At 42.5% G+C, this 18583-nt stretch overlaps 1 protein-coding gene across 1 annotated transcript; it reads left to right on the top strand.

The window, feature by feature from the left end:
• Positions 1-2134: 2134 nt before the first annotated feature.
• On the top strand, positions 2135-12227 carry LOC139545094 (large ribosomal subunit protein eL37-like). Its single transcript, XM_071352493.1, has 4 exons — positions 2135-2244; positions 2896-3031; positions 3387-3471; positions 12124-12227. The coding sequence occupies exons 1-4, from the start codon at positions 2242-2244 to the stop codon at positions 12188-12190; spliced, it is 291 nt and encodes a 96-aa protein (XP_071208594.1). The 5' UTR covers positions 2135-2241; the 3' UTR covers positions 12191-12227.
• Positions 12228-18583: the final 6356 nt, after the last annotated feature.

The raw sequence follows: 18583 nt of genomic DNA, 5'->3' as shown, positions 1-18583 counted from the left end.
TTCGCACTGAGCTAAAGGGTAGAGCTGCCGCTTTCAAGGTGCGGGACTCTAACCCGGAAGCTTACAAGAAATCCTGCTATGCCCTCCGATGAACCATGAAACAGGCAAAGCGTCAATACAGGACTAAGATTGACTCATACTACACCGGCTCCGGCGCTCGTGTTATGTGGCAGGGCTTGCAAACTATTACAGACTACAAAGGGAAGCACAGCCATGAGCTGCCCAGTGACACGAGCCTACCAGACGAGCTAAATCACTATGCTAGCTTCGAGGCAAGCAACATTGAAGCGTGCATGAGAGCATCAGCTGTTCCGGACGACTGTGTGATCACACTCTCCGTAGCCGACATGAGTAAGACCTTTAAACAGGTCAACATACACAAGGCTGCGAGGCCAGATGGATTACTAGGGCGTGTGCTCCGGGCATGTGCTGACCAACTGGCAGGTGTCTTCACTGACATTTTCAACATGTCCCTGATTGAGTCTGTAATACCAACCTGTTTCAAGCAGACCACCATAGTCTCTGTGCCAAAGAACACAAAGGCAACCTGCCTAAATGACTACAGACCCGTAGCACTCACGTCCGTAGCCATGAAGTGCTTCGAAAGGTTGGTCATGGCTCACATCAACACCATTATCCCAGAAACCCTAGACCCACTCCAATTTGCATACCGCCCAAACAGATCCACAGATGATGCAATCTCTATTGCACTCCACACTGCCCTTTCCCACCTGGACAAAAGGAACACTTATGTGAGAATGCTATTCATTGACTACAGCTCAGCGTTCAACACCATAGTACCCTCAAAGCTCATCACTAAGCTAAGGATCCTGAGACTAAACACCTCCCTCTGCAACTGGATCCTGGACTTCCTGATGTGCTGCCCCCAGGTGGTGCGGGAAGGAAGCAACACATCTGCCACGCTGATCCTCAACACTGGAGCTCCACAGGGGTGCATGCTCAGTCCCCTCCTGTACTCCCTGTTCACCCACGACTGCATGGCCAGGCACGACTCCAACACCATCATTAAGTTTGCAGACGACACAACAGTGGTAGGCCTGATCGCCGACAACGACGAGACAGCCTATAGGGAGGAGGTCAGAGACCTGGACGTGTGGTGCCAGAATAACAACCTATCCCTCAACGTAACCAAGACTAAGGAGATGATTGTGGACTACAGGAAAAGGAGGACCGAGCAGTCCCCCATTCTCATCGACGGGGCTGTAGTGGAGCAGGTTGAGAGCTTCAAGTTCCTCGGTGTCCACATCAACAACAAACTAGAATGGCCCAAACACACCAAGACAGTCGTGAAGAGGGCACGACAAAGCCTATTCCCCCTCAGGAAACAAAAAAGATTTGGCATGAGTCCTGAGGTCCTCAAAATGTTCTACAGCTGCACCATCGAGAGCATCCTGACTGGTTGCATCACTACCTGGTACGGCAATTGCTCGGCCTCTGACCGCAAGGCACTACAGAGGGTAGTGCGACCGGCCCAGTACATCACTGGGGCTAAGCTTCCTGCCATCCAGGACCTCTACACCAGGCGGTGTCAGAGGAAGGCCCTAAAAATTGTCAAAGACCCCAGCCACCCCAGTCATAGACTGTTCTCTCTACTACCGCATGGCAAGCGGTACTGGAGTGCCAAGTCTAGAACAAAAAGGCTTCTCAACAGTTTTTACCCCCAAGCCATAAGACTCTTGAACAGGTAATCAAATGGCTACCCGGACTATTTGCATTCTGTGCCCCCTGTGAGTTTAAATGTATTTGGCTAAGGTGTATGTAAACTTCCTACTTCAACTGTACAACAAACCCTTGAGGTGTCCTTTTTGCTTTTATAAACTGGTGATCAACATAATTAGAGCCGTAAAAATCTATGTTTTGTCATATCGTGGTATACGGTCTAATATACCACAGCTTTCAGCCAATCAGCATTCAGGGCTCCAACCACCTAGTTTATAACAGACCTATACCACGGGTATGACCAAACATATATTTTTACTGCTCTAATTATGTTGGTAACCAGTTTATAATACAATACAACTTGTATAACAGAATATGCTACTTACATTTAAACATACAGTATTAATTTAGTGACTTCAATTCCTAGTAAAAGGAACAAATATTGGCTGCTCTTGTGTCGCTACAGCATACCAGAGTGCTGCACCGGAATAAGTACGGACTGAATTTAGTGCAACTCAATATCCTTTTTCCGTCCTCTATCGTGTCTACTTCGGCAAGAAGATGGTAAGCGCGAATGCAGTGTAACCTGAAAATCTGAAATCATCCGCTTTAAATAACGTTTTCATTTGATCAACTACATGTTTGTTGTGAAGATGAAAGCTTTGAATTATGGCAGACCTCAGTATTTCATGGTGTTAGTTTCATAATCGCTACAAACCCGATTAATGAACTGTAACGTAACAAACACTTAACGTTAGCTACTGTATGTCGCAGACGCTGAAAGTAGATGTGTATCTTCCAAATATTTTCAATCAGCATTTCAAATTGACTGCTATTATGTTGGTCCCCATAAAGGAAACGATTTTGACAATAGCATTCATTGGTATGTCCATGTCATCCTGCAAAACAAGGAAAGTAGCAAGTTTTCTCAGGTGGAAACAGCTAGCATCTTTCAACATTAGCCTGTTAAAGTTAGCATGTAGTGAAGTATTGTAACGACCCTGGGTTTATAAGCGCGGAAATCGACTCTGCCGCTTGAGCATGCTTTTGCGGGACAGTCGATAGCGCCCCGGACTTCGGGCTAGAAGGTCGAGGGTTCGAGACCTGCTCTCTGCTGTTTCATTACAGTATACAACCTTCGTATCAGATGTAATATTTTGAATGAACTGTCAATTCTAATTGGTCACCATAATTGTGTTTTCACCTGTTTCACAGACGAAGGGAACGTCATCATTTGGTAAACGTCGCAACAAGACGCATGCCCTGTGTCGTCGGTGCGGCTCCAAGGCATATCACCTTCAAAAGTCCTCCTGCGGAAAGTGTGGCTACCCCGAAAAGCGCAAGAGAAAGTGTGAGTGGCTCTGCTGTTGTCTTGGCAGATAGTTTAGTCAAATTTGATCAGTCAGTGCAGTCCATTCATGTTACCAATAGGGACCATCATCAGTCACACTAGCTAGATGGATGCTCCAGGTCATCCTACCAGCGATCTTACAAGAGCTCAACCTGTCACAAGTTTCCAGTGATGCATATGTCAAACAAGTTGAAATATTCCAGATGTCCTCACATCCAATAGTGACGTTTTGCACTTCCAGACTTTTGTTTTGTGGGGGTTTGGTCAAGCTGACCTTGTTGTCATGCTGATGTATGTGTCTGTACAGCGGTTTTGCTCATCATTGATTCTATAACACACGCTCATCCTTTTGCAGATAACTGGAGTGCTAAGGCCAAGAGACGCAACACCACCGGGTCTGGCCGTATCAGACACCTGAGGGTTGTCTACCGCAGATTCAGGTGAGTCCAACATCCTCCCTGCAATGAATTTCAGGGCTGATTTGCACAATACATCAGGTGCAAAATGTTTCCTCGGAATAGAAAGATGAGCTGTTCTTTAGGCAGGAGTATGTACCTCCATTTCTCCAAAGCTTGCTATTTTTGTCTGTTGAATGTGTAATTGGTATCATTTTTAACTGCAGAGAAGCACCTAATTTGCCCCCCTTTTCTGACCTGCGGAATCAGTTGAGACTAATCTTGTCTGTCCTTAGTTGGCCCTATGCAATGTAACCAATGTGATATCGCTAGCTAGTTTTGCCAAGGTGGATTAGGTTGCTCTGCACAGATGCTTTTTAGTGCTGGGTTGAACCCTCTTAGTTTTGTTGATGTTGAGATATGATTGTCTTATGATACACCAGGAAGGAAGGTGATGTTGGTTTTATTTGGAGTTGGTGACTGTTAAACTACTCATGAAATGTGTTTTTCTGCATTATAAATGTCACTGCCATGATTTGACAAGTGCCCATTGCTGTGAGTAACTGAAGTGCTTGCTGACTTCACATTTTATTTTTGATATCGTGAATCCCAAATTGGAATGCTTATTTAACTTGCAGTGCTTTCAGAAAGTATTCAGATCCCTTGACTTTTTCTACATTTTGTTACATTGCAGCTAGGGATGCACCGATATGACCTTTTTGGCCGATATTTTCCTTGCCAAATAAAAAGATATCGATAACAGATATTTTAAATTTTAGTGGCCATTTAAGCATTCTAGTACAGTTAAATAGTTAACACGAGTAAAACAAGTTATATATCGACATAACCTGAAAGGCCGCTCAACAAGGAAGAAGCCACTGCTCCAAAACCGCCATTAAAATAGCCAGACTACGGTTTGCAACTGCACATGGGGACAAAGATCATACTTTTTGGAGTAATGTCCTCTGGTCTGATGAAACAAATATAGAACTGTTTGGCCATAATGAACATCGTTATGTTTGGAGGAAAAAGGGTGAGGCTTGCACACATGGATGCAGCGGTCTAAGGCACTGCATCTCAGTGCAAGAGGCGTCACTACAGACCAAGGTTTGAATCCAGGCTGTATCACATCCGGCCATGATTTGGAGTCCCATAGGGCGGCGCACAATTGGTCCGGGGTAGGCCGTCATTGTAAATAAGAATTTGTTCTTAACTGACTTGCCTAGTTAAATAAATAAAGGTTACACACACCACACTGACCAGAAAGTTATTTTGTTGGCATTTACGTATGTCCCCATTACCAGTAAAACATAATCAAAAACTATTTCTTTCACTTACCTGCTGTGCTGTTTCGTTGATCATTTGTTCAGTCTCAACCAGGATTTCATCATACATGTCAAGCAGTGAAGTTTCAGCTCTGTCTGTCCGTGGCCTCTCTTCCTCGGTGCGCACTGTCACTGTGTCTGTTTCCATCTTGTCCAGCTGTGTATGTAACATTTCACGTAAACCCTGTTTCTTGACTGCATAGAAGTAGCAGTCCTTGTACCTAGCATGGTGGCGACACAGTGAAGAGGCTCAAAGAGAATGCCACAGAATCGCTTGTTCACAGCCTGGAGTACTTTTTAAAGTTTTAACCCCACGGTCTGTGTCAGCAGTTTTGTTGAGCAGGCGTTTCAATGCCATGACAGAGGGTATCACGTCTGCTGCAGACGCAGTTGATGAGTTTATTTCTCCAGTCGGTTGTTTGAGTGGCGCTAGTTTGAATGGCGCGAGTGTGTTCATGTTTCCAAGTTTCAAACGTGTTCTGAAATACCATTGAAATGGCAGCAACGGTATGAGAACCAGCACATTCTTGAGCATGCAATACGCCATTCCTCAGTACGAAATCCTCATCGACCCACTGTGCTGTCAGACACAGCATGCTCATGTGGCTGACATCGCTGGCCCAAATGTCAGTTGTGACGCCCATAGCAAGTAGCATAATGAATTCCATTTTCTTTTGGTGTTAACAGATTTACACCTTTGAGTTGTCTCGCTGAAATGTTCTTACTCTTTCAAATGACTGCTCAACTTGAACTTGTTTAGTTGTTGTGAGTGTGCTCTTAGTATTTTTCTGCTTTTGTTCTGTCTAGTGCTGTATTTTTCGTGGCGTCATTAAGTCATCTACTTACATTATATACAGTGGGGAGAACAAGTATTTGATACACTGCCGATTTTGCAGGTTTTCCTACTTACAAAGCATGTAGAGGTCTGTAATTTTTATCATAGGTACACTTCAACTGTGAGAGACGGAATCTAAAACAAAAATCCAGAAAATCACATTGTAGGATTTTTAAGTAATTAATTAGCATTTTATTGCATGACATTAGTATTTGATCACCTACCAACCAGTAAGAATTCTGGCTCTCACAGACCTGTTAGTTTTTCTTTAAGAAGCCCTCCTGTTCTCCACTCATTACCTGTATTAACTGCACCTGTTTGAACTTGTTACCTGTATAAAAGACACCTGTCCACACACTCAATCAAACAGACTCCAACCTCTCCATGGCCAAGACCAGAGAGCTGTGTAAGGACATCAGGGGTAAAATTGTAGACCTGCACAAGGCTGGGATGGGCTACAGGACAATAGGCAAGCAGCTTGGTAAGAAGGCAACAACTGTTGGCGCAATTATTAGAAAATGGAAGAAGTTCAAGATGACGGTCAATCACCCTCGGTCTGGGGCTCCATGCAGGATCTCACCTCGTGGGGCATCAATGATCATGAGGAATGTGAGGGATCAGCCCAGAACTACACGGCAGGACCTGGTCAATGACCTGAAGAGAGCTGGGACCACAGTCTCAAAGAAAACCATTAGTAACACACTACTCCGTCATGGATTAAAATCCTGCAGCGCACGCAAGGTCCCCCTGCTCAAGCCAGCGCATGTCCAGGCCCATCTGAAGTTTGCCAATGACCATCTGGATGATCCAGAGGAGGAATGGGAGAAGGTCATGTGGTCTGATGAGACAAAAATAGAGCTTTTTGGTCTAAACTCCACTCGCCGTGTTTGGAGGAAGAAGAAGGATGAGTACAACCCCAAGAACACCATCCCAACCGTGAAGCATGGAGGTGGAAACATCATTCTTTGGGGATGCTTTTCTGCAAAGGGGACAGGACGACTGCACCGTATTGAGGGGAGGATGGATGGGGCCATGTATCGCGAGATCTTGGCCAACAACCTCCTTCCCTCAGTAAGAGCATTGAAGATGGGTCGTGGCTGGGTCTTCCAGCATGACAACGACCCAAAACACACAGCCAGGGCAACTAAGGAGTGGCTCCGTAAGAAGCATCTCAAGGCCCTGGAGTGGCCTAGCCAGTCTCCAGACCTGAACCCAATAGAAAATATTTGAAGGGAGCTGAAAGTCCGTATTGCCCAGCGACAGCCCCGAAACCTGAAGGATCTGGAGAAGGTCTGTATGGAGGAGTGGGCCAAAATCCCTGCTGCAGTGTGTGCAAACCTGGTCAAGAACTACAGGAAACATATGATCTCTGTAATTGCAAACAAAGGTTTCTGTACCAAATATTAAGTTCTGCTTTTCTGATGTATCAAATACTTATGTCATGCAATAAAATGCAAATTAATTACTTAAAAATCATACAGTGTGATTTTCTGGATTTTTGTTTTAGATTCCGTCTCTCACAGTTGAAGTGTACATATGATAAAAATTACAGACCTATAAATGCTTTGTAAGTAGGAAAACCTGCCAAATCGGCAGTGTATCAAATACTTGTTCTCCCCACTGTACGTATCCACGTCAGCTTTGAAATCGGTTTTGCACATCGGCGTTAAACAAAAAAATCAGGCTGATGCTGATGTTGGCATTTTTAGCTAATATCGTCCGATTCAGATATGCTCACCGAAATATCGTGCTTCCCTAATTGCAGCCTTATTCTAAATAAGGTCCCTCAGTTGACAGTGCTTGTCAGAGCAAAAACCAAGCCATGAGGTTGAAGGAATTGACCGTAGGGCTCCGAGACAGGATTGTGTCGAGGCACAGATCTGGGGAAGGGTACCAAAAAATGCATTTTGCATTTAAGGTCCCCAAGAACAGTGTCCTCCATCATTCTTAAATGGAAGAAGTTTGGAACCACTAAGACCCTTCGTAGAGCTGGCTGCCCAGCCAAACTGAGCAATCAGGGTAGAAGGGTCTTGGTTAGGGAGCAAAGTACAGAGAGATCCTTGATGAAACCTGCTCCAGAGCGCTCAGGACCTCAGAATGGGGTGACGGTTCACCTTCCAACAGAACAACGACCCTAAGCACACAGCCAAGACAACGCAGGAGTGGCTTCACGACAAGTCTCTGAATATCCTTGAGTGGCCCAGCCAGAGCCCGGACTTGAACCCGATCTAACATCTCTGGAGAGACCTGAAAATAGCTGTACAGCGGTGCTCCCCATCAGCAGAGAAGAATGGGAGAAACTCCCCAAATACAGGTGTGCCAAGCTTGTAGCATCATACCCAAGAAGACTCGAAGCTATAATTGCTGCCAAAGGTGCTTCAACAAAGTACTGAGTAAAGGGTCTGAATACTTATGTAAATGTGATATTTATTACATTTTTCGTGTTTTTGCTTTGTCATTATATGGTATTGTCTGTAGATTGATGAGGGGAAAAAACAGTTGAATCCATTTTAGAATAAGGCTGTTGTGTTACAAAATGTGGAAAAAGTCTAGGGGTCTGAATACTTTCCCAAATGCACTGTACCTGGCACGAGTAGATGTTGCTATGTATGTTGCTAGTGAAATACCAGACTCTCATCACATTACTCAGACCAAAGACTTGATGTTAGATTCAGTTCAAGTTTTGTCATGTACAGTGAAATGCCTTTCTTGCAAGCTCTTTCCCAACAATGCACTAATCAATATCAGTAGTAATAATTAGAGGTCAACCAATTATGATTTTTCAATACCGATACCGATTATTAGAACATGAGAACATATGAAAGCTGGTGGTTCCTTTTAACATGAGTCTTCAATATTCCCAGGTAAGAAGTTTTAGGTTGTAGTTATTATAGGAATTATAGGACTATTTCTCTCTATACCATTTGTATTTCATATACCTTTGACTATTGGATGTTCTTATAGGCACTTTAGTATTGCCAGTGTAACAGTATAGCTTCCGTCCCTCTCCTCGCCCCTACCTGGGCTCGAACCAGGAACACATCGACAACAGCAACCCTCGAATCATCGTTATCCATCGCTCCACAAGAGCTGCGGCCCTTGCAGAGCAAGGGGAACAACTACTCCAAGTCTCAGAGCGAGTGACGTCACCGATTGAAACGCTATTAGCGGGCACCCCGCTAACTAGCTAGCCATTTCACATCGGTTACACCAACCTAATCTCGGGAGTTGATAGGCTTGAAGTCATAAACAGCTCAATGCTTGAAGCATTGCGAAGAGCTGCTGGCAAACGCACGAAAGTGCTGTTTGAATGAATGCTTACGAGCCTGCTGCTGCCTACCATCGCTCAGTCAGGCTGCTCTATCAAATATCAAATCATAGACTTAATTATAACATAATAACACACAGAAATACGAGCCTTTGGTCATTAATATGGTCGAATCCGGAAACTAAAATTTCGACAACAAATAGTTTATTCTTTCAGTGAAATACGTAACCCTTACGTATTTTATCTAACGGGTGTCATCCCTAAGTCTAAATATTGCTGTTACATTGCACAACCTTCAATGTTATGTCATAATTATGTACAATTCTGGCAAATTAATTACGGCCTTTGTTAGGAAAAAATGGACTTCACACAGTTCGCAACGAGCCAGGCGGCCCAAACTGCTGCATATACCCTGACTGCTTGCACGGAACGCAAGAGAAGTGACACAATTTCCCTAATTATAAGATATTTGTGTTAGCGGGCAATATTAACTAAATATGCAGGTTTAAAAAATATATACTTGTGTATTGATTTTAAAGAAAGGCATTGATGTTTATGGTTAGGTTTGGTGCAACGACAGTGGTAAATCATCACCCGTTTGGCGAAGTAGGCTGTGATTCGATGAGAAATGAACGTGCACCGCGTCGATTATATGCAACGCAGGACACGCTAGATAAACTAGTAATATCATCAACCATGTGTAGTTAACTAGTGATTATGTGAAGATTGATTGTTTTTTATAAGTTTAATGCTAGCTAGCAACTTACCTTGGCTTCTTGCTGCCCTCGCGTAACAGGTAGTCAGCCTGCCACGCAGGCTCCTCTTGGAGTGCAATGTAAGGCAGGTGGTTAGAGCGTTGGACTAGTAACCGGAAGGTTGCAAAAACGAATCCCCGAGCTGACAAGGTAAAAGGCTGTCGTTCTGCCCCTGAACAAGGCAGTTAACCCACCGTTCATAGGCCGTCATTGAAAATAAGAATGTGTTCTTAACTGACTTGCCTAGTTAAATAAAGGTGTAAAAAAAATAAGAAAAAATATTTTTAAATCGGTGTCCAAAAATATCGATTTCCGATTGTTATGAAAACTTGAAATCGGCACAAATTAATCGTCCATTCCGATTAACCGGTCGGCCTCTAGTAAAAATGTTGTACTCTAAAGTGAATAGAACAAAAACACACAAGAAATAGATATACAAACAGGAGAATGTAAGTAAGCTCTATACAGGGTCAGTTCCAATATCATATTTACAATGTGCACAGATACTGGATTGGGAACGTAGTATATCCTCCTATGACCAGTGTTAATTCATGCAGAAGTTGAGCGTTCCAGGTTATTTCCGATGTGGTATGCTAGTTATTTGAAAAAATATTTGGATATTGATCTGAAGATTTTAAAGGTGCAGAGTATCAAATATCATATTTTTTATTTACCTTGGCAAGTCAGTTAAGAACAAATTCTTATTTACAATGACGGCCTACCCCGGCCAAACCCTCCCCTAATCCGTTTGACGCTGGGCCAATTGTGCGCCGCCCTATGTGACTCCCGATCGCGGCCAGTTGTGATACAGCCCGGGATCGAACCAGGCTCTGTAGTGACGCCTTAGACCGCTGCGCCACTTGGGAGAAAGGAATATTACAATCTTCCTAGCATGTGGTACATGTTCGTAATGGATGGCGTTACCTACCTGTTAAACATTTGAGACCTAGTAAGGGGCACTGTGTGTGTGTGTACACTGAACAAAAGTATAAACGCATCAATTTAAAAGATTTTATTGAGTTACAGTTCATATAAGGAAAGCAGTCAATTGAAATAAATTCATTAGGCCCTAATCTATGGATTTCACATGACTGGGAATACAGATATGCATCTGTTGGTCACAGATATCTTAAAATAATAAAAGGTTGAGCCGTGGATCAGAAAACCAGTCAGTATCTGGTGTGACCATTTGCCTCATGCAGTGCGACACATCTTTCGCATAGAGTTGATCAGGATGTAGATTGTGGCTTGTGGAATGTCGTCCCACTCCTCTTTAATGGCTGTGCGAAGTTGCTGGATATTGGCGGGAACTGGAACACGCTGTCGTACACATCGATCCAGAGCATCCCAAACAAGCTCAATGGGGGACATGTCTGGTGAGTATGCAGGCCATGGAAGAACTGGGAAATTTTCAGCTTCCAGGAATTGTGTACAGATCCTTGCGACATGGAGCCATGCATTATCATCCTGAAACATGACGTGATGGCGACAGAGGAATGGCACGACAATGGGCCTCAGGATTTCATCACGGTATCTCTGTGCATTCAACTTGTAATCGATTAAAATGCAGTTGTGTTCGTTTTCCGTAGCTTATGCCTGCCCATACCATAACCCCATGGCCACCATGGGGCTCTTTGTTATGCCATCTGCCCGGTACAGTTGAAATCAGGATTAATCCATAAAGCGCACACTTCTCCAGCATGCCAGTGGCCATCGAAGGTGAGGACGAAGAACACGCAGATGAGTTAACCTGAGATGTTTTTTGACAGTTTGCAGACATTCTTCGGTTATGCAAACTCGGTTTCATCAGTTTCTCCAAAACAACGTTGGATGCGGCTTATGGTAGAGAAAAACATTCAATTCTCTGGCAACAGCTCTGGTGAACATTCCTTCAGTCAGCATGCCAATTGCATGTTTCCTCAACTTGAGACATCTGTGGCATTGTGTTGTGACAAAACTGCACATTTTAGTGTGGTCGTTTATTGTCCCCACCACAAGGTTGCTACCATGTTGTCATGTTGTGTTACTGCCATGCTATGTTTTCTTAGGTCTCTCTTTATGTAGTGTTGTCTCTCTTTTTGTGATGTGTGTTTTGTCTTATTTTTATTTAATGTATTTTTACTTTTAATCCTGTCCCCGCAGGTGGCCTTTTTCCTTTTGGGAGGCCGTCATTGTAAACACAAGAATTTCTTCTTAACTGACTTGCCTAGTTAAATAAAAAGTAAAGGTGCACCTGTGTAATGATCATGCTGTTTAATCAACTTCTTGATATGCCGCACCTGTCAGGTGGATGGATTATTTTAGCAAAGGAGAACTGCTCACTAACAGGGATGTAAACAAATCTGAGCGAAGAGTATGCTTTTTTTGTGCGAATGGGAAATTTCTGGGATCTTTTATTTCAGCTCATGAAACATGGGACCAACACTTCATATGTTGCGTTTTCTATATTTTGTTTAGTATAGTTTACAATTCATTGTCATCCTTCCTCAATGTGTTTTCTCTGGTCTTTTCCAGGAATGGATTCCGTGAGGGAACTGTCCCCAAGCCCAAGAGAGCAGCAGTGGCTGCCTCCAGCTCTTAGACTCTGAGTCTGAAATAAAGTCATCATAAAATGACAACTTCATCGCCTCTCGTCCTCTTTGGTCAGTTATAAGTCATACAATGAAGATAAACAACATTGAAATGTTATCTCTGACAATAACCCTAGCAGCAACCAGTAAGTCATAGGACTTTCAGTTGTATCACTGGAACTTGTTTGATGGAAGGGTTTTCCTGCAACCAGCAGAGGGACACATTTCTCCATGGTTCTTTGTTTCTAGAAGATCAACAAAACACAAAAACATCTGAAATAATCCACTGTTATACTAAACAATTTTCAGCTCCCTAAAAGCAAAAATTATTTTAGGGAGTCACAATATTGTGATTTGACAAAGGAGACACGAAGGATGGAAAAAAACATAGATATTTAGCAGTTCTATCAAGAAATATATTTCCCACAACTCAAACTACTAGATGAGATGTAAAAATGACATGGGTCTCAGTGACTCCATGGAGAGAGACTAACTCCTATGGTAACCAGTAGTCTGATTCAATACATGTATTACAAATCACTATGTTTGTCAGTAAATTCAAAGAGTTTCACTATGGCTGCTATCCAGACGGTGATCCTTGTGGTTAACCAAACATTATGCGGTGTCCATTTTCAATAGGCCCAAACCTATACATCCTCTATAGCAAGGATGTGCAGCTCCTGTCCTCTGGGGCCTGATTGGTGTCACACTTTTGCCTGAGCCCCAGCTAACACACCTGACTCCAATATTCAACTAATCATGATCTTCAGTTTAGAATGCAGTTAGTTTAATCAGCGGTGTTTGACTATGGATGGGGGATAAAAGTGAAACCTCTTCGGCCCCTGAGGGCTAGAGTTGCCCTTCCTTGCTCTATAGCTCACAGGTGACACTGTCAGTTTGCCAGAGCAGATGTCCATTAGGTTTTCCTGCATGGCCACTCGGGTGAGTGTCTCAAAGCAATGTTTATGGCCTCTTCCTTTCACTGAACATGATCACTAGAAGAAATTAAGTCCATGTAACAAGACATTTATTTGGCTTTCATTTATCATAGATGAAGCCAACCTTAATGGCTCTTTTCATATCTACATATCAACAGTGTTTTAGTGTAAAGGTAGAGTTGAAGTCGGAAGTTTACATACACCTTAGCCAAATACATTTAAACTCAGATTTTCACAATTCCTGACATTTAATCCAAGTAAAAATTCCCTGTTTTAGGTCAGTTAGGATCACCACTTTATTTTAAGAATGAAATGTCAGAATAATAGTAGAGAGAATGATTTATTCCAGCGTTTATTTATTTCATCACAATCCCAGTGGGTCAGAAGTTTACACACACTCAATTAGTATTTGGTAGCATTGCCTTTAAATTGTTTAACTTCGGTCAAACGTTTCGGGTAGCCTTTCACAAGCTTCCCACAATAAGTTGGGTGAATTTTGGCCCATTCCTCCTGACAGAGCTGGTGTAACTGGGTCAGGTTTGTAGTCCTCCTTGCTCACACATGCTTTTTCAGTTCTGCCCACAGATTTTCTATAGGATTGAGGATTGGCTTTGTGATGGCCACTCCAATACCTTGACTTTGTTGTGGTAAGTCGCTCTGGATAAGAGCGTCTGCTCTTGGCCGGTAGGGATATCCTTGTCTCAGTATGTAAAAAATGTAATAAAATGTATGCACTCTACTGTAAGTCGCTCTGGATAAGAGCGTCTGCTAAATGACTAAAATGTAAATGTAAAATGTTGTCCTTAAGCCATTTTGCCACAACTTTGGAAGTATGCTTGGGGTCATTGTCCAGTTGGAAGACCCATTTGCGACCAAGCTTTAACTTCCTGACTGATGTCTTTTGATGTTTCTTCAATATATCCACCAAATGTTCCTTTCTCGTGATGCCATCTAATTTGTGAAGTGCACCAGTCCCTCCTGCAGCAAAGCACACCCACAACATGATGCTGCCACCCCCGTGCTTCATGGTTGGGATGATGTTCTTTGGCTTGCAAGCCTCCCCCTTTTTCCTCCAAACAACAATGTTCATTATGGCCAAACAGTTCTATTTTTGTTTCATCAGACCAGAGGACATTTATCCAAAAAGTACCATCTTTGTCTCCATGTGCAGTTGCAAACCGTAGTCTGGCTTTTTTATGGCGGTTTTGGAACCGTGGCTTCTTCCTTGCTGTGCGGTCTTTCAGGTTATGTCGATATAGGGCTCGTTTTACTGTGGATATAGATACTTTTGTACCTGTTTCCTCCAGCATCATCACAAGGTCCTTTGCTGTTTGCGATTGATTTGCACTTTGAGCACCATAGTACGTTCATCTCTAGGAGACAGAACGTATCTCCTTCCTGAGCGGTATGACAGCTGCGTGGTCCCATGGTGTTTATACTTGCGTACTATTGTTTGTACAGATTAATGTGGTACCTTCAGGCGTTTGGAAATTGCTCCCAAGGATGAACGAGACTTGTGGAGGTCTCCAATTTTGTTTCTGAGGTCTTGGCTGATTTCTTTTCATCTTCCAATGATGTCAAGCAAAGAGGCACTGAGTTTGAAGGTAGGCCTTGAAATACATCCACAGGTACACCTCCAATTGGCTCAAATGAGGTCAATTAGCCTATCAGAAGCTTCTAACGCTATGACATCCTTTTCTGGAATTTTCCAAGCTGTTTAAAGGCAATGTCAACTAAGTGTATGTAAACTTCTGACCCACTGTAATTGTGATACAGTGAATTATAAGTGAAATAATCTGTAAACAATTGTTGGAAAAATTACTTGTGTCACGCACAAAGTAGATGTCCTAACCGACTTGCCAAAACTATAGTTTGATAACAAGAAATTTGTGAAGTGGTTGAAAAACAAGTTTTAATGACTCCAACCTAAGTGTATGTAAACTTCCGACTTCAACTGTAGGTGGTAATGGAGTGTTATTACATTTGAACATGTCCATGTGACTGTTTTGGAGACGCTTGACAGAAAATGTCGAATTGGAATATGGGTCCCTGATATTAGTAGCTGTATAAGGTGGGAGTGGTGTTTTGCTTTACAGTGAAAGTTCTCTCCATCTTATCCAGTTTCCTATTAGCCCATGGCATAGTAGATCTTCAACTTAATTGGATTTCCATGGCTGTATATGCTTGTTTTCTATCAGAATCCAGAAGGAGCTTCATCATAACAAAGTAGCTGGTCGTCTTTAAAGTGAAGACTCTAAAAAGACATTCAAAAATAAACACTGTGGTTAGTCCATACAGGATGTAGAGGCGGAAATTAAGATAGTTTATCATAGCAGGAAAGGAGAAGAACGTATCAGCCCTGTCAGTCATGTCGGCCAGATAGGGTTTAAGGTTTGGGTAAAAGCCCTTGATAGTGACAGCTATGACAGTTGATGTGGTTTCTCAGGTCAGGGTAAATTGTTTATTTATTCTGGAACATTTTCAAACTAGAGGTCACGGGTGAGGAGAGAGAATGATAAGCATCATGATGGCGTGTGTCTGTCAGCACTTAGGAGGAACTTTACCTGCGTTTGTTTTTCTCACTGACAGTGTTGCAAGAAGACAACACTTTTTAAAAGACTGAACTTGATACGAAGTGCATAAAACGTGAGGGATTTTACTCCAATGTAGTCTGTTGGTGTTGATGGATTCTGGGTTCTGACTCCTAAACTTGTAATAGTGTTAATAATCAGGTATCCTGTTGAAATATTGAGTGCTATAGTCTAGGGCCTACACCATAAGTTAAAGTCTGTAGGAGGAATGTATATGGTGGCGGCAATTAAGCTTGGAATGTACTGAGTGAAGGGAATACGATCACATGCTGGAAGGCACTGATAGGGGTGGAGAGATGTGGTTTAGTGAGGAAAGGGGCCGAGGTCTGGTCACATTAAGGGAGAAGGAAGGAGAGGAGGAGATTCCACCCCAAATTGTGGTGTATATATACTACCACTTGTGGAACCATGTCTTTGTCTTATGCAGCTGTATGACCCAATGGGTGAATAAACTTGGTTTGAGCTTTATTAAGTGTCCATGAGTTTTATTAGGTTCATTTAGAACCTAACAGTATGTCAGCATCAACTAAGTACAAAAGGTAGCTGGACTTCAGAGGTCCCTTTGTAGAAGGGTTATATAGCCTACCAATGGATCCATATCAAACAGCCTGATATGTCCAAACTCATGACGGGTTCTGACTTCTAAACTTCAAAGGTTCGGTCACGTTAAGGGAGAAGGAACAGTTTAATACCCGCATCACTTAACTTCCTGCCTAGCAATACAGATGTATTGTTTAGAAGGAAGGAGGAGACTTCACCTAAATTGGGATGTATATACTTGTGCTGGTGGGAACATGTCTTTGTCTGTTCAGCTGTCTGACCATTTGGGTGAATAAACTTGGTTTGAGCTTTACTAATCACCCGAGAGTTTCTACTCGGTTCATTCAGAACCTAACACATGTTTTTTTATTTAGGCTACTCCTTTAGTTTCCACTCTGATTCAAGTGTTCTGGGAGTGTTTACACAACCGAATGGTTTAAAACTCAGAGTTCTACCCAAACACTTAGACCTAGCTGTTATGGCCATCTTAATTCCGGTAGAAACTCCTCATTGAGTTCTGCATCCTGCATTGAGTTCTATTTGAAATCTTCAGAAGATGGTTTACCTCTGACGTGTGTGATAGAAAAGGGAGAAGATAAGCCAAGCACTCAGATGCATAACAGCTTGGGACAAGGTCGTTGCAGTTTGGAATTTCATTGAAAGGAAACAAGTGAATGTTGCTACATAGGATGTGGGCCCTAGATGTTTGTCCTTTGAAATTGTTGAATAAAGAAACCATTGGCACAGAAGGTCTGGGGTTGTTATTAGTGCAAAGTTCAGAATGATCAAACCTATTTGGGTGTGGTTCTCAATCAGAGGCAGCTGTCTATCGTTGTCTCTGATTGAGAACCATACTTAGGTAGCCTTTTCCCACCTGTGTTTTGTGGGTAGTTGTTTTCTGTTTTGTGTCTGCACCAGACAGAACTGTTTCGCTTTCGTTCTCCTGTTTGTTGTTTTTGTTCGATTTGGGTTTTTGGATTAAATTATGAACACTTTAAACGTTGCACCTTGGTCCACTCTTCCTTCAGCCCACGAGAAGCGTTACAAAGGCATCACAGCTGACAGCTGACTTCAGCCAATAGACAGATATGGCAGAGCTTTATCCAAATTATGACATTTGATCAATTATTAAATTCATTATTTCACAATAATACAGTACATTAGTGTTTGAAGCTTTACAGTACCAAGTTCTGAAATAGCTTGCAAAGAGTACATTAAAACACACACACACAATAGTTTGATTGTACAATAAGTCCCTGTTCCCATATATATCAAAAAGTCAGAAATGTTCTCTTTTGCTTCTTGGTAAGTCACTGAGTTCATGTTAACTCGTAAAACACGTCAGGGTGTCTGAAAGCTAATGAATTTATGACCAGTTGTTGTTTTGCTATGTCTTCCAGGGTGACCATTTTCCTAGATCCAGTTCCCCATGTTCACTGCTTACTATAAGGTTCCCACGCTTCCCAGCTTCCCATTGGCTGTCAGACATTTATATCACTCATTCAATCACACACCTGAAGGGAGGGAAGCCATGTTAAATATTATTCCCCAACAAATACTGTTTCACATCAGTCTTCTGAGAACCCGCAATTAAAACAGATACACAGTTGGGAACCAGACTGCAGTCAGTGCTGGCTGGCCCTGGGCATGGCCAGAGTTTGGTATTATAGGATACTGGGCACTCTCATATAGAGAGCCAGGACACCATGCTAAGATACACATGGGCACTATATAAACATACAATATGGTCCAGACAACTTCCCAGGCACTTCCAAGAGTTCATATGAAATCTGACCAGAGTAAAGCAGCATCCCAGAGTATCTGGAAAGGCTCAGTGGTTATATTCATTGATACAGTTTGTAATGGGTGATTAATCATTTGGGGAAAATGGGGGAATTCTGCACTCTGGTTGCTAGGTAACGTCTGTGAGTAATCATGATGAAAAATGAACGAAAACATACTCAAATTGGGCTCTTGTGAAAGTCTGAAATCGTCTCCAAAAATCACTGAGTGGAGACCGGAGTTGGCTGGTACACTAGCTTTTAGCTGGGAAATGCTTGTGTGTTTCCAGTATATTAGTCACATGACTGTATTGCTGTACTTTTCGAGAGGTCTAATATAGCCTTACTTACTCCTCTTTGCTCGCTGTGGTGCATAAGTATGTATGCAATATATTTTCTTTGACATTTTGTCTTGAACTACAGGCAAACAAACAAACAAAGAATGTATACTCTGTAATTATGACCACTGACAGTACTTCCCTAATTTTGGGACAGGGAAGTGGATGTCAGTAATAATAAAGATTTATCCATCTACTGACTGTAATATAATATTA

Source organism: Salvelinus alpinus, chromosome 19, assembly GCF_045679555.1.
Source record: "Salvelinus alpinus chromosome 19, SLU_Salpinus.1, whole genome shotgun sequence".
Lineage (NCBI taxonomy): Eukaryota > Metazoa > Chordata > Actinopteri > Salmoniformes > Salmonidae > Salvelinus > Salvelinus alpinus.
Note: the sequence above shows the minus strand (reverse complement) of the source record. Positions and strands in the feature narration are given on the sequence as shown.

What these genes read in the sequence shown, in the direction of transcription:
- LOC139545094 (XM_071352493.1), top strand. An exon ending in CGAAAAGCGCAAGAGAAAGT is followed by an intron (nt 3,032 to 3,386) that starts GTGAGTGGCTCT and finishes ATCCTTTTGCAG; the next exon opens with ATAACTGGAGTGCTAAGGCC. An exon ending in GTTGTCTACCGCAGATTCAG is followed by an intron (nt 3,472 to 12,123) that starts GTGAGTCCAACA and finishes GGTCTTTTCCAG; the next exon opens with GAATGGATTCCGTGAGGGAA.